General features: G+C 55.7%; 1 protein-coding gene across 1 annotated transcript; it reads left to right on the forward strand.

The window, feature by feature from the left end:
* Positions 1-5442: 5442 nt before the first annotated feature.
* LOC123018800 (protein-arginine deiminase type-3-like) lies at positions 5443-20306 on the forward strand. The gene is made up of 16 exons (XM_044421175.1): positions 5443-5537; positions 8171-8351; positions 8491-8563; positions 8880-8941; positions 9727-9844; positions 11127-11252; positions 11913-12091; positions 12863-12966; positions 13562-13685; positions 14013-14120; positions 14821-14972; positions 16221-16365; positions 16639-16732; positions 16813-16886; positions 19369-19494; positions 20073-20306. The coding sequence occupies exons 1-16, from the start codon at positions 5443-5445 to the stop codon at positions 20304-20306; spliced, it is 1995 nt and encodes a 664-aa protein (XP_044277110.1).
* The last annotated feature ends 489 nt before the right edge of the window (positions 20307-20795 follow it).

The following is a 20795-nucleotide window of genomic DNA, read 5'->3' on the forward strand; positions in this document are numbered from 1 at the left end:
AAAAGCGGGTCACCTCTGGGCATGTGCAGAGCGATACTTGCAAATACTCACAACACGGGTAGCAGGACAAGTTTCTGAACCTTGTGATTTGTGCTTTGGCACGAAAGCCAGGTCCTGATTTACACCTTACTTTCTCCACACAGGGAGAAGAAATTAAGACTTTTAATTCCCCGTAAGAAAAGCTTTTAAGGATGCCATCGTGCTATGGCTTCCATTGTTCATCCACAATTTTTTTCGAGGCAAGTGCCCCCTTGTGGTAAGCCATTCTCAGTAACATGTCTCCAACTTGCTTCCAAGTAAAGTGCTGCTTTAAATAACCTTCATTTAAAAAGGAAACTAATTCGGCTTGTTGTACACATGAGGACTAGTAACACACCTCCCTTTCACAGTAAGAGAATGAGTCCTCAGAGTTTTCATTCATTCACAACTTGGGAGATTTAGTCTTTAACACGGCACAACATCTGTTACTGAAAGTCGGCGCACTGCAAATCCAAGGGAAAGTTCCTGAGGCTCCGGGGAGGGGGAATGCGAAGGCTCGCAAGCACGCCGAAATAGATCCGGGTCTTTAGAAAATAGTTTGAATAAGTTTAACGCTCTGCAGAGAGCCTTAAAATAGAATGGGCATCTGTCATCACCTCTGGCAAGGCGCATGCATCCTTCTCCCGAGAGATGCCCTTTGTGGAGTTCCTTGAGGCCAACGCCTTCGGCTTTGAGGAGCGACGGGCAGGGGCGACCCGCCTGTGCCCCTTCACTCCCTGTTCCCATTTGTTCTGCAGAAAGCCCTTTTCTCCCTGCTTCCAGAAGAAGGCACACCTGCGCCCCTCCTGCGTGAAAGCAGAGACGGCACACGGCTCGCTTTCTCCTGCGCTGTAATACGAGCTCATGCGGGCTGAAAGCTAATCGGACCGTGCTGCCACCTCATGTCCAGCTTGCTGGGAGCACCCGAGAGCGGAGCGGCCCTGGTGAATCGGACCAAACGCTGTCCAGCCTGGCCTGCCGTCCCGTTCACACGGGGGGCACCCAGATCACCCAGGCTCTGGGGCAGGCTAAGCATGCGGGTTTGCCCAGTGGGGAGGGTGGAATCCAGGCAGCACACCCCGTCTAGAAGTGGAAGCACCAGAGGCAGCATCGGATCTCCCGGGAGAAGGCTGGAGGTCGTTACCGGGGCGATGGCCGGCGAGGCTTTGCTCATGTCCTGTCGCATCCCGAGCTGGGCTTCCCCGCCGCCTCTCTTCTCAACGGGAGGAGAGGCAGAGCGGCTGCAGGGCATCTTCGGATGGGCAGGGCAGGGAGGCCTTCCAGCCTCCGAGAGCTGTGCCTGCACTTGCCGCTCGCTCTGCTAGATGTAGCCACATCACCGCAGCCGCCCGGGGGAACCCAGCGCTGGGCTCCGTGGCCGCCCAGGGAGGGCACGACCGAAGGGCTGGCGCAGTTCCTGTGCCGCTGGGACCGGCCTCTCTTCAGGTTGCAAAAGGCCGCCTGAGGGGGAGAGTCGGCGAGGCAACCTGGACAAGCGAGCCAGGATCTGGCCCTGGAAAGAGCCTCGGCTGCCCGCTCTGTCACCTCTCGCTCACTCCTCCTGCCTATCAAAACACTGGATTGACGTCTGCTTTTATGAAAACAGCCAAGGAGACAAGTGGACCAAGACGGCCGACCGCGTGGCTGACCGGGCTGGTTGCAAAGTGAGAGTTTGCTCACGCCGCCCTGGGAGGTGCCCCGGCGAGACGAATCTGAGGATCGGTCTGCAAAGCCGCGGAGATGTGCGTGACGGGTCCGGCGATGATCACGCGTGAGGGAGGGAGGCGGTCTGGGTGCCGGGCACGCGTGCCCTCGAGCACGGCTGCCATGAGTCACGAGTGGGAGGACGCCTGGAGGCATCTCTCGTCACACGGGGGGGGGGGGCGTGTGGAGCCGCCGAAGCTGCCCTGTGCTGAGTCAGCCTCTTGGCCCATTTGGATTCCAGTCCTCGTTCCTCTCCATAAAGAGCTGGTTTAAACGGGACCATCATGACTGCCTTTCTAACGAGCTAGACCCTTGACCATTAGGACCCTCATTCAACCCGACGACCAAATTCTGATTTGCAGCAGTGTCCAGGGGCCACAATTTGGGGCGGGGGGGCGCTCAGGCAAAATGGGCCGGGTCCAAATGCCAAAACTTCCAGTATATTTTCACTTCAAGCAGAAGCTACCAGCGACTGACCATTAGGAGAGGGGCGGATTTGGGATGCCCCGTTCTGCCTCTCTGCCCCAGCACGCTCCAGTTTTCACGGACACCCACAGCTTTTCCTGGGCTGTGCCCGCTTGCACACGAGTGAGACGGAGCGACCCCCTACGCCCCACACGGCCCGGCTCATGAAATAAATCCTCCCACAATGAGAGCAGGAGCTCAGAAACTGGGTCTGCGGCTGCCGCTTCCCTTCACTGCCCATAATTAGCCAGCAAGGCTTTGAAAAACACCGGCTGCAATTAAGCACGTGGCACAATAATTAATACAAGTAATTAGCGCTTAAGGAGGTGATTAAACCTCCTAGGCAGGCATGCCACGGCGTTGGGGCCCTGATCAACAGGAGGGCTGGGGCGTGTGTTCCCCCGGGGGTAGCAGCGGCGGGGGCCAGGTGAGGGCAGCCGCCGACAGGTGGAAGAAGAGCCCCCCCGGCTCAAGAGGGACCCCCAGTCAGTCTCCAACATGGCACCCACACAGCAGGACTTCTCTCTTGGCCCCCGCTGAGCCCCCTGCTTGATTTTTGGTGGGGGGGGGGATTAAAACACGGCTTTCAATGCTGCCCAGGCCTTTCATGTTGGTTTTGTGTTTCGGGCAGTCCTAGGCGTGTGAGCCAGGGAGCAAGCGCCCCGGACCCCGTGCCAAGTGGCACGTTCCAGCCTGTGAGGCTCAGCAGTACCTTTCGGGGAAGTCCTTTCCTAGGTTTACGTTGTGGGGAGGGGTTCAGCCCCGAAAGCTCAGCTGCGGTAAAGACCCCCCAGACCCCCGTGCTGCTGTGCGCAGGCATCCCAACACAGGGTCGCGGCCACGCTGTGTCCCGGCTGCGTGCCGCCTGAGCCACCAGCGGGGCTCCTGCAGCTCTCGGGCTGCCCAGGTGCACGGAGGGAAGCGGCCAGCTTGGCCCTGGGTTACAGAGGGATTTAAGGCAAGACAGGCCCATCTTGAGAAAGACGAGCAAAGCCCTGGATGAGAGAGGCCTCTGGTCTAATAACTAATTCGTCTGGGTATTATTGCTAGGTTTTCAATCTTGATAATGACGTTTTACTTTGATTTCATATCTGTTTTTCTCCTTATTGTAAGCCGCCTTGAGACAAGGGGAATAGGCAGCATATGAATGAGAGTATAAACAAAGAGTATTTCAGCACGGCTCGTCTCACGAGCCTCGAGGGCCGAAGCGGTTCCAGCGACAGACTTCGAAGCCCACCGACGTCTCCCTGCCTGCCCTTCCTCCCAACTCGGCTGCATCTCAAGATGCTCCGTGCGCACCTGCCAGGCGCCTGTCCGCCCAAGTTATAATCCCTGCCACCTTAGCTGTGACGAAGCAATGACTTCGGTGCTCTCAGAAATCGGAATCCTACACCGGCCCTCAAAAGAGAGCCAGTTTTCTCAGCAGCTTGCCCTGAGATCATTAAAACGGGGAGCGGCTGCTCTGAGCAATGGCCTGAACAGTCTTTGTTTTACTAAGGTAATTGGGTTGCTGTGTGGAGAGGAGGTTACGAGGTTGCTCAGATGGGAAGTTACGGGTGCTTCTTTTTAAAGACCAAAGACGACTTCTTGCGGCTTCTTCAGGGGGAGGAGGCTGGCTGGGAAGGCGATTTTTCAGGGGTCAAGGAGAATCCACTTTGTCAGGGTTGGCTCTGGGGCGGCTTTCAGGTGCGGACAGGATAGTGGTCTTCTTCACTCCACGGACGAGCAGGGCTGCTTCTCCTGAATGAAGAGGACAAAGTGTCCTTTGCCAAGCGGCGTTTCCAGGCGCTTCGCATGCCCGTGCAGCCTGGCATACCGGGCAAAAATGTTTCTGGAAGGGGCCCAGGGGGATCACAACCCTGCAGTGCTGGGCGGGGCAGGTGCTTGAAGCCTTCCCAAGCTGACACCACCCAGCCTTTTGGAGCACAAGCCCCATAATCCCCATTTTTATTGCTCAGTCTATGACCATAAGAGAGGATGTCTGTCTGTCTGTCTGTCTGTGCCGTGGACTGGAAGACTCTGGCACAGAGGCCCCTGAAATGGGCATGCATGCTAAGGGCTATTACGTCCGAAAGGCACGCTCTTTCACTTTAATCCATGCTAACAGGACTGTCTGGCCGATGCCCACCATACAGTCTCCAGTTAGCAGGGTTCCCTAAGCAGGGCTGGCTTTGCAGTCTGTGCCGTCTGGAGCCGGGGAGGCGGCCTGCCGAGGGACAGTCGCTGGCACCTCCCCTTGGCAGAGGGCCACCCCTCGGCTGGAGACGGAGAGGCAGACTCCTCTCTCGGGGGGCTAGAGGTGTCCCCTGCAGCAGAAGCCCAGCCCAAGGGCACTAGCAGGACTCGTTCGGGCTCGGTGTGTCCAGCTTCTGCTGGAGGGCAGGGCTCCATCCAACCAGGAGCTATTTGGACCTGTGCAAAGCTGGGTGCTTTTGCCAGTGATAAATTTGGTTGCCACAAGTCTGTGAAACGCGCTTTCCAAAGGAAGCCCTTGGTGAACTGTCAGAGGCCGACAGAAAGTTATCGGAGCTGTGGGTGCTACCGGCGGATACAGGGATCACGCATTAAGCAGCGCACGGAATTTTAACAAGCTGCTCGGAGTAGGAGGAGGAGGGTGCAGGTGGGTCTTGGCACATTTTCATCATTTCTTTCCATAACAGTTCTGCATCCTCCTGGGAGCACCAAGCAGCAAAAAGCAAACCGTACGGGCTGCGAACCCAGTGCTGGGAATTTAGGTGCAGCCCCACGTCCCGTCGGAAGGAAAATGCAGAAGGAAGGAAGGGTCCGTTGCTGGGCTTCTTCCCGCTGGCTGTCTGAAGGGACTGGAGGCTCTGCATGGCGAGGCGAGTCAAGGCAAGGCAAGGCAAGGCAAGGCTCCTTCGCGCCGCTGCCCTGCTTCACCTCGCAAACCAAACACCTTGATAGCATTCTGAGTAATCAGCCAGGAAGAGCACACAAATAGCTTAAATTATAGCATTTCCCCAGCCAGAGGACCTGCCTGTTTGGTTAAAAGAGTGACCTCCCTAGCGATCCAACGCCCTCACATGCCGCCCAGCTGTAAGAATAGCTGCAGACCCGGGCTGAGGTTTGGGGAGCGCTGGGCCTCCTCCTCACTCTCCCTCCCAGTCCAACAGCATATAAAAGCAAAACTGCCGAGGGAGGCGAGCAGCCTGTCCCTCGAACGGCGGAGGGAGAGAACGAGGCGCAGCCCGCAAGACTGTGGCTCTCGGCCCCTGCTTGCTCCGTGCGGGGACGATGGCGACCAAGCAGAGAGTCATCCGGCTGTCCACCGAGCAGCCCAGCTACGTGGTCTGCGTGCTGGGCACCGAAGTCTCCATAGACGTCAAAGGGTAAGAGGGGGCCTGGTGCGGACAAGGCCAACCGTGTGGCGTGGCGTGGCGTGGCGTGGCGTCCTGCGACGGCCTCCATGGCCCTCCCAACTCCACTCTTCTGTGATTCCGAGATTCTTAGGGCGTGGGCCAGATCCCTCCTCTGAGTGGCCTATGGCCAGAGAGTGGGAGCTGGCGCAGAGGTGCCACGAAGCGCAAGGCACAGAAACATGGAAACTGAGCGAGTCAGAAGGGGCCTCCCGGGCCATCTAGCCTGACCCCTGGCTCCAGCCGGCTCCGCTCGCGATACGCCTACCTTGTCCTCCAGATCTGCCTCAGGGTCTCTTGACACCAGCAGCTCCTCTAAGGTGCTCAGCTTGGGGGGTGGATGGGCCGTAAGTACTGAAGTGGAGTGGCCAACAGGGGTCTGAAGGGCATCTGAACTTCTGTCCGTCCTTCTTTTCGGAAGCTCACTTCTGCTTGACTGCATGGAGAACTGCGAGAGAGCCCTCCGTGGGCCAGGGGAGCGGAGCCTCTGCCAAGGCAGGGCACCTTTCCAAGGCAGACGTCCAACTGGGTGTTCTGGGCAGCGGACTGTTAATTTGGCAGGCCCAAAGCTACATTTCAACCTGCCTGGATGCGTGGGCAGATGGGTCGAATCAGTGAAGCGCACGTCTCCCCATAAATGTCCCACTGCTATTCCCGCACAGCAGGGGTACTGAACCACATTCCATCCGGGGAAGCTCTCGGGGGCTGCGTGCCCACACTCGGGGGGCCTGGAGACAAGAGGGGAGGGGTCAAGAGGCTCGACATACCAGCCTGGCGAAGCTCATTGCTCTTCTGCCAGCGGGGGGCCATGCGGAGGCATTCCGACCTTCCAGAATGGCGGGAAGGGCACCAAAGCCGGGAAACCAGCGAGGACTGGGAGAAAGGGGTGCGGCCGTCCGGGAAACCTGTCGGCTTGGGGCTCCGCAAACTGGATCAGCCCCAGAGGGGAACGCAGGCGCCACTGTCGAGACGACGAGGAAGCCTCCAAGCAGACGCGCCGGCGTGGTAACCGATCCCTTCCCACAGCCCCATGGCCGGACCCACGGCCAGCATCCCGAGAGCGTGCTCTGAAGTGGGCTTGCCGCTCGAAGGGCCACCCCAAGCTCCTTCCCATCCATACCCTTGCCCAAGTCTCCTGATCCGTGCTTCGTGGGCTGTTCAGCCTGGCTCTCGGGGTGGAGGCAGCTGCGGGTAAAACAAATGCAGAGTGATTTTAATTGGATGTGTATTCCATTTTATTCCATCCATTGTAGTATTTGTTCATCCGGTCCAAACACTCAGGATGGCAGGAGACGTAGGAACTGAACTCGGTTGCGCCACATCCATGGGAAAAAAGTATTAGCATAAAAAAATAAAATAAAATAAAAGCACCTATTTGGGCCTGTAAATGAGTTAGGGTTTCTTTCCCCCTTTTTGCTGCTCTGCTGAACATGACTAGCTCTAGGAATCATGGTTCATGGGTGCACTTTTACAGATCGTAAATCCGGCAGAACCAGACTGCAAGAAAAGAAGCTATTACATGGGTTTATGGTTAGAATTATTGTCTCTCTCTCCCCTTTTAAATTCTGTGTGCTGACAGATTAATATATCTCCTTACAAGCAGCTGCCAAGGTTTCGATGGTGCTAGGCAGAGAACACAGAAAGAGTGGGAAAGATGGCAAAAAGAAAAAAAAAGAATAATCTATAATTTCAGAAGCCTGCTATATATCTTGCCACAGATATACACCCTCGTTCCCTTAAGATCTCTCTCTCATTTCCTCCCTCCCTCCTCTCTCACTCACTTGCTTTCAGATGGTTTTGATGACAGTGTAAAAGCAGCAGCACCTCACAGGAATAAAAACTCCTTACTTAATTGGGAGAGGCTTTAAAAAATCAAAGCAAATGGGTATTAGTCCGTTTCCCCGAAGGTACGAAGCCCTACTCGGAAAGCCCGAATAGCCGGACTGAGGCAGCCCAACGAGATTTCACTGCGGCTGCAGCTTCAGTTTGGATGACCTTCGGGCCAAATTAGGCGGGGGGGGGGCAATTCTGCCCCCGATGTTGGAATGCACGTCAAAATACCTGCAGATGGCAGCAGATGGGGGTGGGGGCAAGCAAGGGGCCTCGGGGATTACTGCTGGCACGGCCGGTGGGGGGTGGGATTCGGCACCCCCCTCACTCTTGTGGTCCCACCTGGCTTAAAACCAAACTCGCGTGTGGAATGGCATTTGCACGGTTCACAGCCTGGCTCGGTTTGGCCCCCGAGGCGGTCCCCTGCGGCCCACAAAGGGGGGGTGCAGACCATTCAGGGCCAGTCCCACCAAGGGGCGCATGAGCCCCCCGAGTGCCCCCCCCCCCTACAACCTGCTTGTCGCCTGCTGCTCCCTCTGGCCCACGCAGCAGTGCTGTCAGGGAGGAGGAGGGAAGCCACTGTCCGCTCGCCCACCTGCTCACACGTCCCTCGGCTCCACGGCTGGCCCCCGTGCTCTACCGTGGGGGCAGCGAGCTGGGTCCCTGCAGGTGCCTGGGACCAGGTGGGCAAGCAGGGTTTACAAGCTGCTGCGCCCAGCTGTCCAGCACGGCCGATCTGGCTAAGCACTTCCTGGCGGGGTATGATTTGGCCACAGGTCCGCCCCGCAGGGCGCTGAGACCTTCGACGTCCGGGGGACCTCCGGCCTCAAAGTCTACGTGGTCTACAGCCCAACGCTGGTCACGGCGCCTGGAGGGGCCGGTCGGTGGCCGCTCCACTCCGACGTGGAGGTCACGGTGGCCCTGAACGGACCCAGCAGCACCGTCAACGACAACAAGGTGAGCGGGAGGCGGCGGGACACCCGGAAGCGAGGTCAGCGGCTGGCCCTTTGGGGCGGAGGGCAGAAGAGCCTGGGACAAGCCCTGCTGATCTGGGAGCAGCAGCTGCGAGTGACCGGCTCGGCCTCTTCTTCGGCAGGTGCGCGTTTCCTATTACGGACCAGGAGGGACGACCCTCATCGCCAGCGCCTGGCTGCACGTCACTTCCATGGGTGAGTCGTGAAGTGCCCCAGAACCTCTCTGCCCTGCGGTCCTTCTGGAGACAGGCGTGGCCATCAGGAAAGGAAGAGCTGCCAGGCTGCCTCCGAGAGGCATCCTTGATGCCGGGCTTGGCATCTCAAGTGACCTTCGTCAGCCTCCACATGGGAGCAGGAGCGACTTGTGGGTCTCCCACCGATGGGACCCGGAGCCTTCCTGGGCTTGAGGGGTTGCTGTTCTCAGGAGAGGCCTGGCTGGTGGTCCATTCACCAAGTATTTCGGCTCAGCGTCAAGGATGTAACTAACATTTAACTCTGGGTTATTTCTTAGCCATCTCCCTGGAGGCTGACACCAGTCGAAATGGAGTGGTGGAGAGCAACGCAACCAACAAGGTCAAGGATAAATCTTTTGCTTTAAATAATAGGGGGCTGAGTCCATATACCTGCAGTGGGGGTCAAAACAGAGGAGCCCATTCGATTAGGAAAAGGTTCCTCCTGGTCCCTTTCAGGACAGATGTAGCCGGGAAATTGAATGAAGGTTACAACTCAAGAAATCCATCCAGAAATGGCTGTAAGGAAAATGGGTCCTCCCGTTGAAATGTGAGATTAGTTTTACTTCACCCATCACTTTATCTTTATGTAGAGCCAGTGAAAGAGGCTAAATTGCTCTTGTAAAAATTTCCTTTGACGACTTTACTGCTGAATGGGGCCCGGAAAGCCTTTTGTGGAGCCATGCAGTGCTGAGGTCAGATTGTTTTCTGGGACGTGGGTCAAATGTTCTGCTCCTCAGGCCTGCGTGAAGCTCGCTGGGTAACTGGGCTGCTGTGAGGATCAGGTGGAACGGAGCAAAGGGACCGTGCAAAGCACACTGTTTTCCTTGCAGGAGGGAAAAGGGAATGGTATAAATATAACAGTGAAAGGAAAAGGAAGTGGCCTCCTTGAAAAGGAGACCGACCAAGTGCGTCTGCTCCCACCGCTTGGTTCAAATCATGCTGGTTCCTGAACGGACCTGGGGGAAACCGGTTGTATGAATGCCGCAAGAAAAGAGGACCACCTCCCCAAAGTGGTATCTGAGAGAGTCCAGACAAACGTGAAGCCATCAAGGCACGTTAGCATCTGCCCCTCGTTAGAGGGAGAGGTCAAATTCATCGGCTTTCTCCCTCCTCTTCCCTCCACAGACAAAATGGACGTGGGGCCCAAATGGTGAAGGAGCCATTTTACTAGTGAATTGTGACCGGGACGGCCCGAGCTCTGGGAACATGGACAACGCTTACCCTTACGTGCGATCCCACGCAGGTACGCGCCAGGTGACATGAAGCACCTGGACACGACTTTAGCCAGGAAGGAAAACCATCACGTGGCTGTCCTGGCATCCTATGGCCACTCTTGAGAAGCGGTCCTTCGCCGTTGGATTGGCCGCCTCTCTTGCCATGTGGGTTGCATGGCTGCTTTTTTGTGGAACTCTTTCCGCTTTCCAAAAGGGCTTCTATTTGGCTCCGAGACCGGGGAAAGGGCGGGCTCTGTAAAATGGCAGAGAAAAAAAAGCTGAGTTAGGGACCGGTGGAGTCTCAGAGGTGCCCATTTTGCCGCGCTCTTTCACCGTTTCACAGACCAACCCTCATCCTTTGGGCCTGCCTGCAACATAACAAAATCTAGCAATGTAGAAACACCCCTGCGTGGCAGCCAGGTGGCCCACCACGGACCAAAGGCAAGCGAGTACACTGACAGCCGCCGATTCAAAGGGAAGAAATAACAGACTTTTATTCAAGACGTGCAACACAGGGAAACAGTGTTGTGCTCTGGGTGGCAGAAGGCCCATTTCCCTTCGGTTTGAGCTGGGGGGTTTAAATTTTTGTAATCTGTGATGCTGCAGGCACTCCTAGGAAGTTTCTTCTTTTATTCCTTCTTACCCCTTTATTGGGCCCCTTTCCCTCTGGCAAGGAGCTGAGATGACTCACCTGGTGCCCCTTCTCCACCTTGCAAAGCCCCGAGGGGTAGAGGTGACCAGGCACTGACCCGCCCTCACCCAGCACGCCCCAAAACACCAGACAGAGACACACCAAGGAGGCAGTGTTGCGGCTCAGGCGCCTTTCTTTTTGCTTTGGCCTGACTCCCAGTTACATTACGTTATCCCTGCTCCCAGGAGCTGGCAGCTGTCTGGAGTTCCGACCCAGAAAGTTCATTGTTCAGGCACAACCATTTTTACCTAGTAAACTGGCAAATGCATCAGTCCAGCAGGCCTTACCTATGTAGAGTTAATGTGCAGGTTCCGTGGCCCCGTGGAAAAAAGTTTTTAAAAAATCCCAGCCATTTCCATGCATGTCCTCTCCACGTGCAATTCCCATGTCTTGTGTTCACAAGGCCGGGTGGGGAGAGAGAAACCCACAATGCAAGACGTTTTCTGTGGTGGAGACAGAGACCTCTTAGGTCATTTTGCAACATGAAAGAGTCCCAAAGCACAGCTCCAAGCGTAGCTTGCAAGGAATTTTGAGTGGGTGTGTACGTCCCTTTCATGTCAGACCTCCGTGACTTGGGCCAGAACGCTGGCACACCGGCCTCTACCTTTTCTCTTCCTAAGATCTGCAAGATTTGTCCCTGGTGCTCCTGAACACCCATGGCCCCGCCGGCGTCTTCAGCACCCACAAGCTGGTTCTGCACACCTCGGTGTTCGATGCAGGCAAAGTGAGAGTCTTCCATGCTAACGGCAAGTTGCCCGTCACTGGCAATGAATTCTCGCCTGGCCAGTGCTGCGGAGACGGATGCGCCTTGGGGGCTGAGGACTGAAGCAGACCCAGAGGGGCTGGATTGTTTCCTTAATTAACGATGGAGCGTCTCTCCTGCCCAAGGCACATGCCTTTTATTCCAAGCACTGACAAAGTAGGTCAGCAGGTCTGCCCCTGCCCTCCGCAGACTGGTGCCCCCCAGATGTGGGGGACTATGGGCCTGTGCTGTTTGTTGTGCCGCTGCCCCCTAAGTTTTCAGGGCTCCCCAAATTTTTCTCAACAAAGCAAAACCAGATTATGATCTGGCCTTTAAGGTCCTGCAAACCAGGGGAATGGCTCCCTCTGCTTTTTCGGTTCTCCTTGTGGACTTTTTGGCTGCTCACAAACCCGCTAGAGCTCTCCCATCATCCCCAGCCAGCTTCCCCAGAGATGACTGTAACTCCAATGGGTTAGAGAAAGCTAATCCATGCAGTACCTTTGAGCCCATTTAAAAACCCTCCTCCACATTTTCAGGGGATGTCGGGGTGCTAGAGGGAGAGATAGCCTAAGACCCCGTGGCCTTTGATGACCTTCCCCTCCCGCCTACCTTTCCCGACTGCTTGCAGACCCAGCTGACGCTCGGCTGCCCACCTCCACTGCAGGGGATTCACCGCCGTCCAACTATGAGCACGTCTTGGGGTCTGACAAGCTGTCCTACGTGGTGAGAAGCACGGACGGGAGAGCTCAGCACACCTTCTATGTGGAGGGGCTTGCCTTCCCTGACGCGGGCTTCAAGGGCCTGGTTTCTCTGCATGCCACCCTTCTGGATCAGTCTAGCCAGGTACCATCCCGAGGGGCTGGTGGCAGGGAGGAAGGGGTCCGTCTCAGCCCATCCTCAGGCCTCCGGCACCTGGCCGGAGTGATGGTTTAGCCAGGATCCCCTGCAAAGCCCCGATTCAGCAATGACGTCGTGGCCACCACTCTCCGATGGTCCCGGGTTCAGTCCCTGATACCTCGAGGATGCTTGTCATTGCTGGAGCAGAACATCTGAAACGTAGGTCCTCGAGCCATAAGGGTCCATGTTGCCAGGCCGGGCCAAAGTTTCATGAGCTGCATCCATCCATATCCAGAGCCAGCAGCTCCCGTCTCTGCCGGGAGCAGGTCGTTTGGGTCTGCGCTGCCCCTTCGAGGCCGAGCCGTTCCAAAGTTAAGCGGCAGCACGCAGAGCTCACGGTGACACACCTCATTGCTGGCCAACACCACCGCACACCAGGCAGGGTGAACACGGCAGCTCAGCCCAGAGGGACCGGGGGATGCCAGGCGGGGCAGCAGGGGCAGCAGGACCCCCACGCATCAAAACTGGCTGGCCCTCCGCCCTGCAAGGGCTGCCTCCAAGACGCCACGGATACCGGCAGGTCTGCTGGGAAGCCCCGCAGAAAGTGGCTGGGAAGTCGATCTGTGGGGGCAGCTCTGGACTGAACGGGCAAGAGAGCTCAGTGGCCGCCCATCTGGCTCTTTTTTCTTGTGGCTTTCGAGCCCAGGATGCAGCGCGGAGTCCTGACTTCACGCCCTCTTCTCCCTCTTCTCTCCCTGCCACATTTCCTCTGCACAGAATCTGCCGGCCACCCCGGTATTCACGGACACCGTGGTGTTCCGGGTGGCTCCCTGGATAATGACCCCCAACACCATGAAGCCCCTGGAGCTGTTTGTCTGCAGGTAAAAAAAAATGCAGGATGAGAGTTCGTTTTGAGGGGTGTCTCATGCTGTACACGAAGCTCATCTCTTCCTACTTCAGATGTTTGCGGGTCCTTTCTGTGCAACCCTCCAGTTTAGCCTCTGTGTCTCCACTGAGAATTTGTTTTTGTTTTTTTAAGACAGCGGGGAAAACATAGGGTTTAACTCAAAAACAGAAGAAACTGTTTTTTGACTCGTGGGTTTACATGACTCTGCTACAGCACCGTGCTGGTAAGAGGCTATGTCACAGAAAAGCTCGGTTCTGTGTTAAAACCAGAAGTAGATGCGACGGATTAAGACCCTCGTGTAGGAAAGCTGAAGGGGGCTGCAACCAGTGTGTGGTAAAGATGGGGACCATCTGGGCGGTCCTGAGTTCCGATGCTGAATTGGACCTCGCTGGGACCGTGGATTTCAATGCGAGGGACTGCAGCTTCACCAGTGCCACCATGAGTGGGCAGGAGGAGAGACTGGCGCTAAACCAGCTTGGGATGTAATGCTGCAGATGAGGCAGGGTGGATGCCTTCCAAATGAATGAAACCGTCCTATGTTAATCCTCCTCCTCTTCCTCTTCCTCCAGCATTAAGGAAGGTCACCACCCCAACCAGGCCTTCTTGAAGGCTATCAAAGTCCTGGCGAAGAAAGCCAATTGCAAGCTGACGATTTGCCCGGAGGTCGAGAATCGGGGAGACCGCTGGATCCAGGTAGCCGCCTTGAGGTTGTGCGGGCAGGGAGCTTCCGCTGCCACGGAGGCCTCTCCTATAAAAAAGGGGGATTTTAAAAAGCCAGCCTCCGCGCACCCAGACCAGCCAGTCGGGGGGTGCACTGGGGTGGCTTGCCTGTGTTCACCCGGATGAGCCTGTGCACGGGCCTGGCAGAGCGTGGCCACCACCTCCCTTTTCTCGTTAATGGCCGTTTTCACAGTGACAGTAAAGTCGAAACAATCTGTCAGGCAATCCTATCGCATTCATTTTTATATTCTGCCTTTTTCCTGGAATGGAAACGCGGACGCGATGGACTTCCACCAACAGGATGAAATTGAGTTTGGCTACGTGCAGGCGCCCCACAAGTCCTTCCCCGTGGTCTTCGACTCTCCAAGAAACAGAGGCCTCAAGGAGTTTCCTTTCAAGAAGATTCTGGTAAGCCAGGAGCGCCTGGCCTCCCTCTTTCGCTGGCTCTGTTACGGAGAGAAGGCCCTTCCCCTTGGTGTCCCCAGAAGAGGCACCCTGCCTTCACATCTGCCTTCAAAATCCCTCCCTCCCCACCCTGCATCTGCCCACACAATGACCTGGGGTCTCCAACCCTTATGAGTCACTGGGCACATTGGGAATGCTGAAAGATGGTCGTGGGCACTCTCACAAAATGGCTGCCCTGGTGAGCGGGAGGGCTTGCCCATTCGTAAGGTGGCCGCCACGGTGGGTACGGCTGGTCACAAAACACTCCTTTTCCAGAAGGGACTCCGATGAGACCGGAGAAGAGCAACTGGCCTGAGATGCTAAGTCCTGGGCCCCACACTCGAACCCGTCCCTCTTTGGCATCCAAACAGGGGTGGTGCTGGAGGCCAGGACCACGTCCCCAGAAAGCCACCCATGCAGCTAAAAACCTTAATGCAGCGGCCCGGCGAGTCTCCACAGACAGACTGCCACCCACAGAGGAGGTCCTTTGCACCGGCCCCTCCGGGCTCTTAGGGCAAAATCAGCAAAACATCTTCGGCCTCTTCTGGAAAAGAAGGGCCGCCGTGAGGCACAGACAGGAGGGGGACGATTCAGCTTTCTGGGAAATATCGCTCCTCAGTAATCCGCTTGTGCTTTACATGTCCACTGTGTTATTCCCTTCGAGGGCCCTGATTTCGGGTATGTGACCCGAGAACCCAGGGATGGCTACGTCTCTGGCCTCGACTCATTTGGGAACCTGGACGTCAGCCCTCCTGTGACGGTCAAAGGGAAGCAATATCCACTGGGAAGGATCCTCATCGGCAGCAGTTTTCCTGGGTGAGGGGACTCCCTGGGCTAGCGAGCTGCAGAAAAGGGCAACCGGGATGGTCATGGGGCGGGATCAGGGCTGGCATTGTCTGGGTGCATCCACCGTGGGGCAACCGTTCGCCCGATTTTAATTGCCTTTTTAAGGGCTTCCAGAGGGGCCAACATTAGGAACAGCTGCATGTGACTCGTTGTTTTGAGGACTGCCACTTGGTTACCCTTGCAAATTCACACTGTCAGAATAAGCCTCCATCGGCCACGTTTCCTAGGGCATCCCTTGATGTACTAAGCAATTATTTAAGAGTGCAGGAGCTGGACCAGGCGGAGAGGGAGTCCATCCAGTCCAGCACTGTGGCCAACCAGTTGCCCAGGAGCTTCCACAAGCGGGGCAGTAGCACCTCCCACCCATGCTCCCCAGCATGCTGCCTCTGGGATTGTGGGTAGCCTATTCCCATCCAGGCGAGGCGCCATGGATTGCGTCTTCCCCATGACTCTGCCCAGTGCCCCCTTAGAGACAGCACCCACGTGGCTGGCTGCCGCTCCATAGCAAACGCCACAGTTCGACTCTGCTGTGTGAGGAAGGGCCCTCCTTCTCTCTCTCCCGAATTCGCCACCAGTTTCGCAGGACAGCCGCTTTGGGATGCCCTCCGAGCAAAGCGCCACTGGGACTAAAATAATCAGGTGCTTAGAAAGCTTTTAGCAGCAGCTACATTTCACAACGGAGCATCAGCACTTTTGCCAGGAGGAAATGTTCCAGCTCACACAGGCAGAATCTTGTTGCAGTGTTGATAAAGCACAACAAACAACAATGAGAATTTCTCAAGAGCAAGGTCACCTGGAGAAATGGCAAAAGCAAACACGCACACACAAAAATTCCAAATATTACACAACACGGGGCAAAAAGTTACACCTTACGAGCCAGTTTCCGTGTTCTGTACTCTCGATGCATTTACGTCCCCACAGACAGCCCCATGCTGGGACCAGTGACCGTTCCTACTTGTCGGGATGCGCGGGGGCACAGAGGCTGCTCCGGGGGGCGTTTTCCCCATTCTACCTGGAGATGCTTCCAGGGATCAAAACTGAGACAGCCCACATGCAAAACAGGGCCTCGAGCCCCAAGCCCCTCTCCATGTGGGAACCTGGTACGATACCGGAATTATATTAGAGGACTTCTTCCACTCCGGGTTGGGTGCGACCTGCTCCGTAACGCCACCTTTCTCCTTCCTCTCTCTCACCTGTGTCCATCCCACCCATGACTAGATCTGGCAACAGGAGGATGGCCAAAGTGGTCCGCGATTTCCTCTACGCCCAGAAAGTTCAGCCTCCCGTGGAGCTCTATTCGGACTGGCTCACCGTGGGACACGTGGACGAGTTCCTGACATTTGTTCCCGCACCCAACAGGAAGGTACAGTTCCGGGGGGAAACGGTGCAACCGACTTCCCTTCCTAAGGAGGCCTTGGGTTTCAAGGCTGGGCTTTCCTTGTCTCCATCAGCCCAGTTCCTAGTCCCCATGTGAGTTGTTCCGCCTCATTCCCAGGAGCAAAAGCAGCACCACATCGCCACAAGGAAACTAAGGGCTGTGTGGGTGGGGGGGTAGAAAGACAACGCGAGGGTCGCGCGGATGCCCCGATCCTGCCCCGCAGCTCACCTGTGTCCTGCCTCTCTCCGCTCTCCTCAGGGTTTTCGGTTGCTCTTAGCCAGTCCCTCTGCCTGCCTGAAGCTGTTCAAAGAGAAGCAGAGAGAAGGTTATGGAGACGCTGCCCTGTTTGAAGGTGAGTCCGGGCCTGTATTTTCACTGCCATCCCAGCCAGCAAGCTCCACTAAAGAAACCTCTTTTCCTGTCTAGGTCTAGGGAGAGTGGGCAGAATCACAGTCAACGATCTCCTGGCAGACACGATCTTGCACGGGGACAGCAAGTACGTGCAGGTAAACGGAGTCCTGCGCCTGCAGCTCTTTTCGGGAAGTTAGCCCTTTGATGGAGACTCCAGAGGTTCTTTCCTCGGTATTAGGCGTATTCAGCCCCTTTCCACCTGGGGGTTGAATTCCACTTTGGAGCAGCTTTTGGAGGCTGCCTCCTCATGGGCGTGGGACTAAAGCATGGACCTCCGTCCTCCACCTCACCCAGCAACAATAAGTGTGCCACTTATGCATGGCTGGAAGCCACAGGTTTGCCGTTTCCCCGTTGCTTTGGTGCCGGTGATGCCATGAGAGCTCCTTTTATCATTTCGTTTAATATTTTGCCGAGGAGGAACGGCTCCAGGTTCGAAAGGGCAAGCTTTGCTTCAGGATGAAGGAACGGCACCGGTACCGATCGATCTGCACTGTGCACCCTTTCTTGGAAAAGAGGTGCATCCATTCCCTTAAGGCCACAGGTTCCACATCACAACTTCCCTAAGGGGTCTTTTTTGTTTTGCATTGCCCTTTGCTAAAAAAAAAAAAAAAAAAAAGAGCAGGACCCCCCACCCCCAATTTCTGTTTCAGTTTTCTTGCCTTCAGTATCTGCTTTTTTATAACACTTGAAGACAGATATTCCATCGTTCTCAGTGAAAATGAGGCATTTTTTCCAGCATCCTGTCGTGGGATCCCAAAAGACACCTAGCAGGTCGGGGGAGCCGGCCACTTCTGGCCTTTGCAATGTTACCTTTTGTCACACAGGATGCTTGTTTTTGCACTGGGCTACTATAAACCTGTATCAGTTTGAGGAATGGTGCTAACCTTGGAATACACCACCCAAGATGGACCGGCCTCCCAGCCGTCCCTTGGGGGCAATTTAGTGGATTCACCCTCTTGGTGAATTGGAGAACAGTGACAAGACTGAGGCCAAGGGGAAGGTCTCGGCACAAGTGAGCAAAAACTGGTGTCAAAAATCACAAACGCTACCTACAAACTTATTTCGACACACAACCCAAGGGGGCAAAAAGCTGGTGTTCTTAGCGGAAAGGGACCACTGTGGCTCTGGGGGAGATCCGGAAAGGGAAAGGGAAAGGAGGGCGATGCCAGCAGAACCATTTTTGGGTTGACTTGGGATTAGTTCAGCAACCATCCTATGATTGATACTTGATATCGTCCGTTTTGAAAGCTTGCGCTCACTTCCGAGAGCAGGGTGGGCAACTTGGCCTACAGCTCCCATCAGCCCCTCTCAGCACAGCCAATGAAGGAACATGGGAGTCGTAGGAAGGAAGCCCCAGTTGGCCTGCATAAAGGAACCCTTTGTGAAGAGCTGCTCCCGGCTGGGCTGATTTCCCCTTTACGTGCCCAAGTAGCCCAGTTTAACGAGAGCCCCGGTGCCAAGCAATCTGTTCTAAATAGGTCTCGGATGACTTTGACCTGCCACCATTTGGACACTAACAAGCTGGCAATTTGACATGGATTACAGACACTCCCTTTAAACAATAACCAAACATATTTTTACACTTAACCGTCCTTTCAAAGAGGCCCCACACCTCTTCTTTGTAATCCTATGGGAGCCACATGAGGAAGAAGGTGTGCTCGCGTTAATTGCATGACTGCCAGCAGGAGGGCTGCGAGCGAACACAAGCTGCGGCTTGCCGCTCTGAGGTTAATTTTCCAATAAACTGTGATGTGACATTGTCATTTTAACCGTACGGGCAACGGAACGGGCAGTGACTATGACTCAGTTGCTAAACCGAGGTTGTGGCCCGGAGGTAACCTGCGAAGGGCAACACGGTCCAAACCCCAAATGTATCGGCCTTGCGCCGTCCTTGCCAGCCACTTCTGGGCATCCATGTCTGGGTTCCGATGATGCCACAGCCCACCCCTTGATCCAGCCCCTGGGTGGGTCGTGGGCACGGCTCACCTGCACGCAGACTACCCCCGGGGACCGTGCCAGGCATACTTTTCGGCGTTATCCTTCTGTTGGTCCTCACTCTGCCTGTAAATGCATTTTTTCAATGTGGCCCTGAGTTCGAACAGCAGCCGAACGGAGGCGAAATGGAGAGGTTGCTTTCCGCAACGGAGCTGGTTTTGTGAGGCAGAATGAAGAGGGGCGGAAGTGCGGTGTTGACCTTCAAAACCGGATGGTTGGTGGTTGGTGGACTTTCAGCGTGATCTAAAAGGTGGTTTGCCGAGCTTTGTATTAGATTAACAAAGAACGGGGACCTTCAAAGCAAGGTAAAGATCTTGCTTGCTAAGAGGTGGCAAAACCTCTTCTGCGGTCACATGCTAATTTTCTAAACCATATTTCCTCATAACTGCTTTTGTTTTATTAGTGTTCTAATAGCTATTTATCTGAATTTATTTTAGGCCAACTTAAAGGAAAAACCCTTTTGAGGTGGCCTGTAGGGGGAAAAAACACAGCCAGCTCTCCTGCACCAAAGACGGAAGTTGGGCACCTTCCAGGGAAACCCTGGAAGACCATTTGCCCTAAACATCTTCTCTTCCCCTCCAGAGTTGCATTGACTGGAACCGAAATATCCTCAAGCGGGAGCTGGGCCTGAGCGAGCGAGACATCATCGACATCCCACAGCTCTTCACGCTGGAAGGCTCCACGGCGATGGCGTTATTTCCGGACATGGTGAGGGGCCTTCTTGCGCCCGCCCGTCATTTTTAGGGCCTTCCTTTCTGCGGGAGAAAGCATTTTCTTTCGTCAGACACAACCCAAGCTTGGGAAAAATGTCGGCCCAGTGCATGAGTGCTGAGAAAGGCAGGATCCCCTTTGGGCCTAAGTGGCAATCGAAAATAAACCGGCCAAGATCATATCCTGGTGTACCAATCCATGGTGCCAGCCCGCTTCCTCTCGGCCACCGATTTGGATGGCTCTGGAAGAAGACTGGACATACTCCGTTTGGAGGAGAGGGCTATCCCAAGTTACTAGTCCTGATGGTGAGATGCCTCCTCCAGTCCCAGAGGCAGTATGACTGGTGTGCCAGTTGGTGGGGAACATGGGTGCAGCTGCTTGTGGGTCTCTGTGGGCAGCTGAGCAGCCACTTCAGGAGCCGAAAGCCAGATCCACTGCGGCCTCCGGGTCGGTGTGTCCCCGTAGGGGGCAGTGGGGTTGTCAGCAGGTGATGCGTCGCCATAAGGATAAAATCGTGGTATAGGCATCCTTGGCTGAAAGCTGAATGCAGACCACAGCTCTGTTACTCCCCACAGGTGAATATGCTCGTCCTGGGGAAACACCTGGGGATCCCAAAGCCCTTTGGCCCCATCATCCACGGAGAGTGTTGCCTGGAATCGCAGGTCCGCTCCCTGCTGGAGCCGCTGGGCCTGACCTGCGATTTCATCGATGACTTTTTCTCATACCATGTGCTGTCCGGAGAAGTCCACTGCGGCACCAACGTCTGCCGGGAACGCTTCTCCTTCCCTTGGTGGAACATGATCCCCTGAGCTGTGTGTGTGTGGGGGGGTGTCGGGGGGGCATTTGGACCAGCCCCCCTCTGCAGACATCTCCTGGGTTGAAGACCAAGGGAAAGACAAGCAAATGGCAGAAGATCGCACACAGACCCGCTTCGACGCCTCCGGGCTGCCCGGTGCTTGGGCGCTGAAAAGTGAGGAACAATCTGGACCACGCGAGTGAAGTACCAAACGTCAGAAAACTATGGGACGATGTTTTCCAGGGATTGGGGGATTTCGGTGCAAGACTGCAGGTGTGTGTGCCTTTGGGGAAGAACAGGGCTTCAGCTGCATTAAGGTGCCCCGCACACTCGCACCTGCCACGCGTGATGCCTCCTGCCCCACGGGGCTGACCCTCGAGTAAGCATGCGTCCGCCTTCTGCTGGACGTCCCTCGATCATGATGCTTTTTGAGGAAGGAATGTTCTGTCCCGCGTCCAAAATAAATACATTTTCAAAGCATTCTTGGGCGTTGCTTCAATTC

The sequence above is a fragment of the Varanus komodoensis genome, unplaced genomic scaffold, assembly GCF_004798865.1.
Source record: "Varanus komodoensis strain SLA01 unplaced genomic scaffold, ASM479886v1 scaffold116, whole genome shotgun sequence".
Classification (NCBI taxonomy): Eukaryota; Metazoa; Chordata; class Lepidosauria; order Squamata; family Varanidae; genus Varanus; species Varanus komodoensis.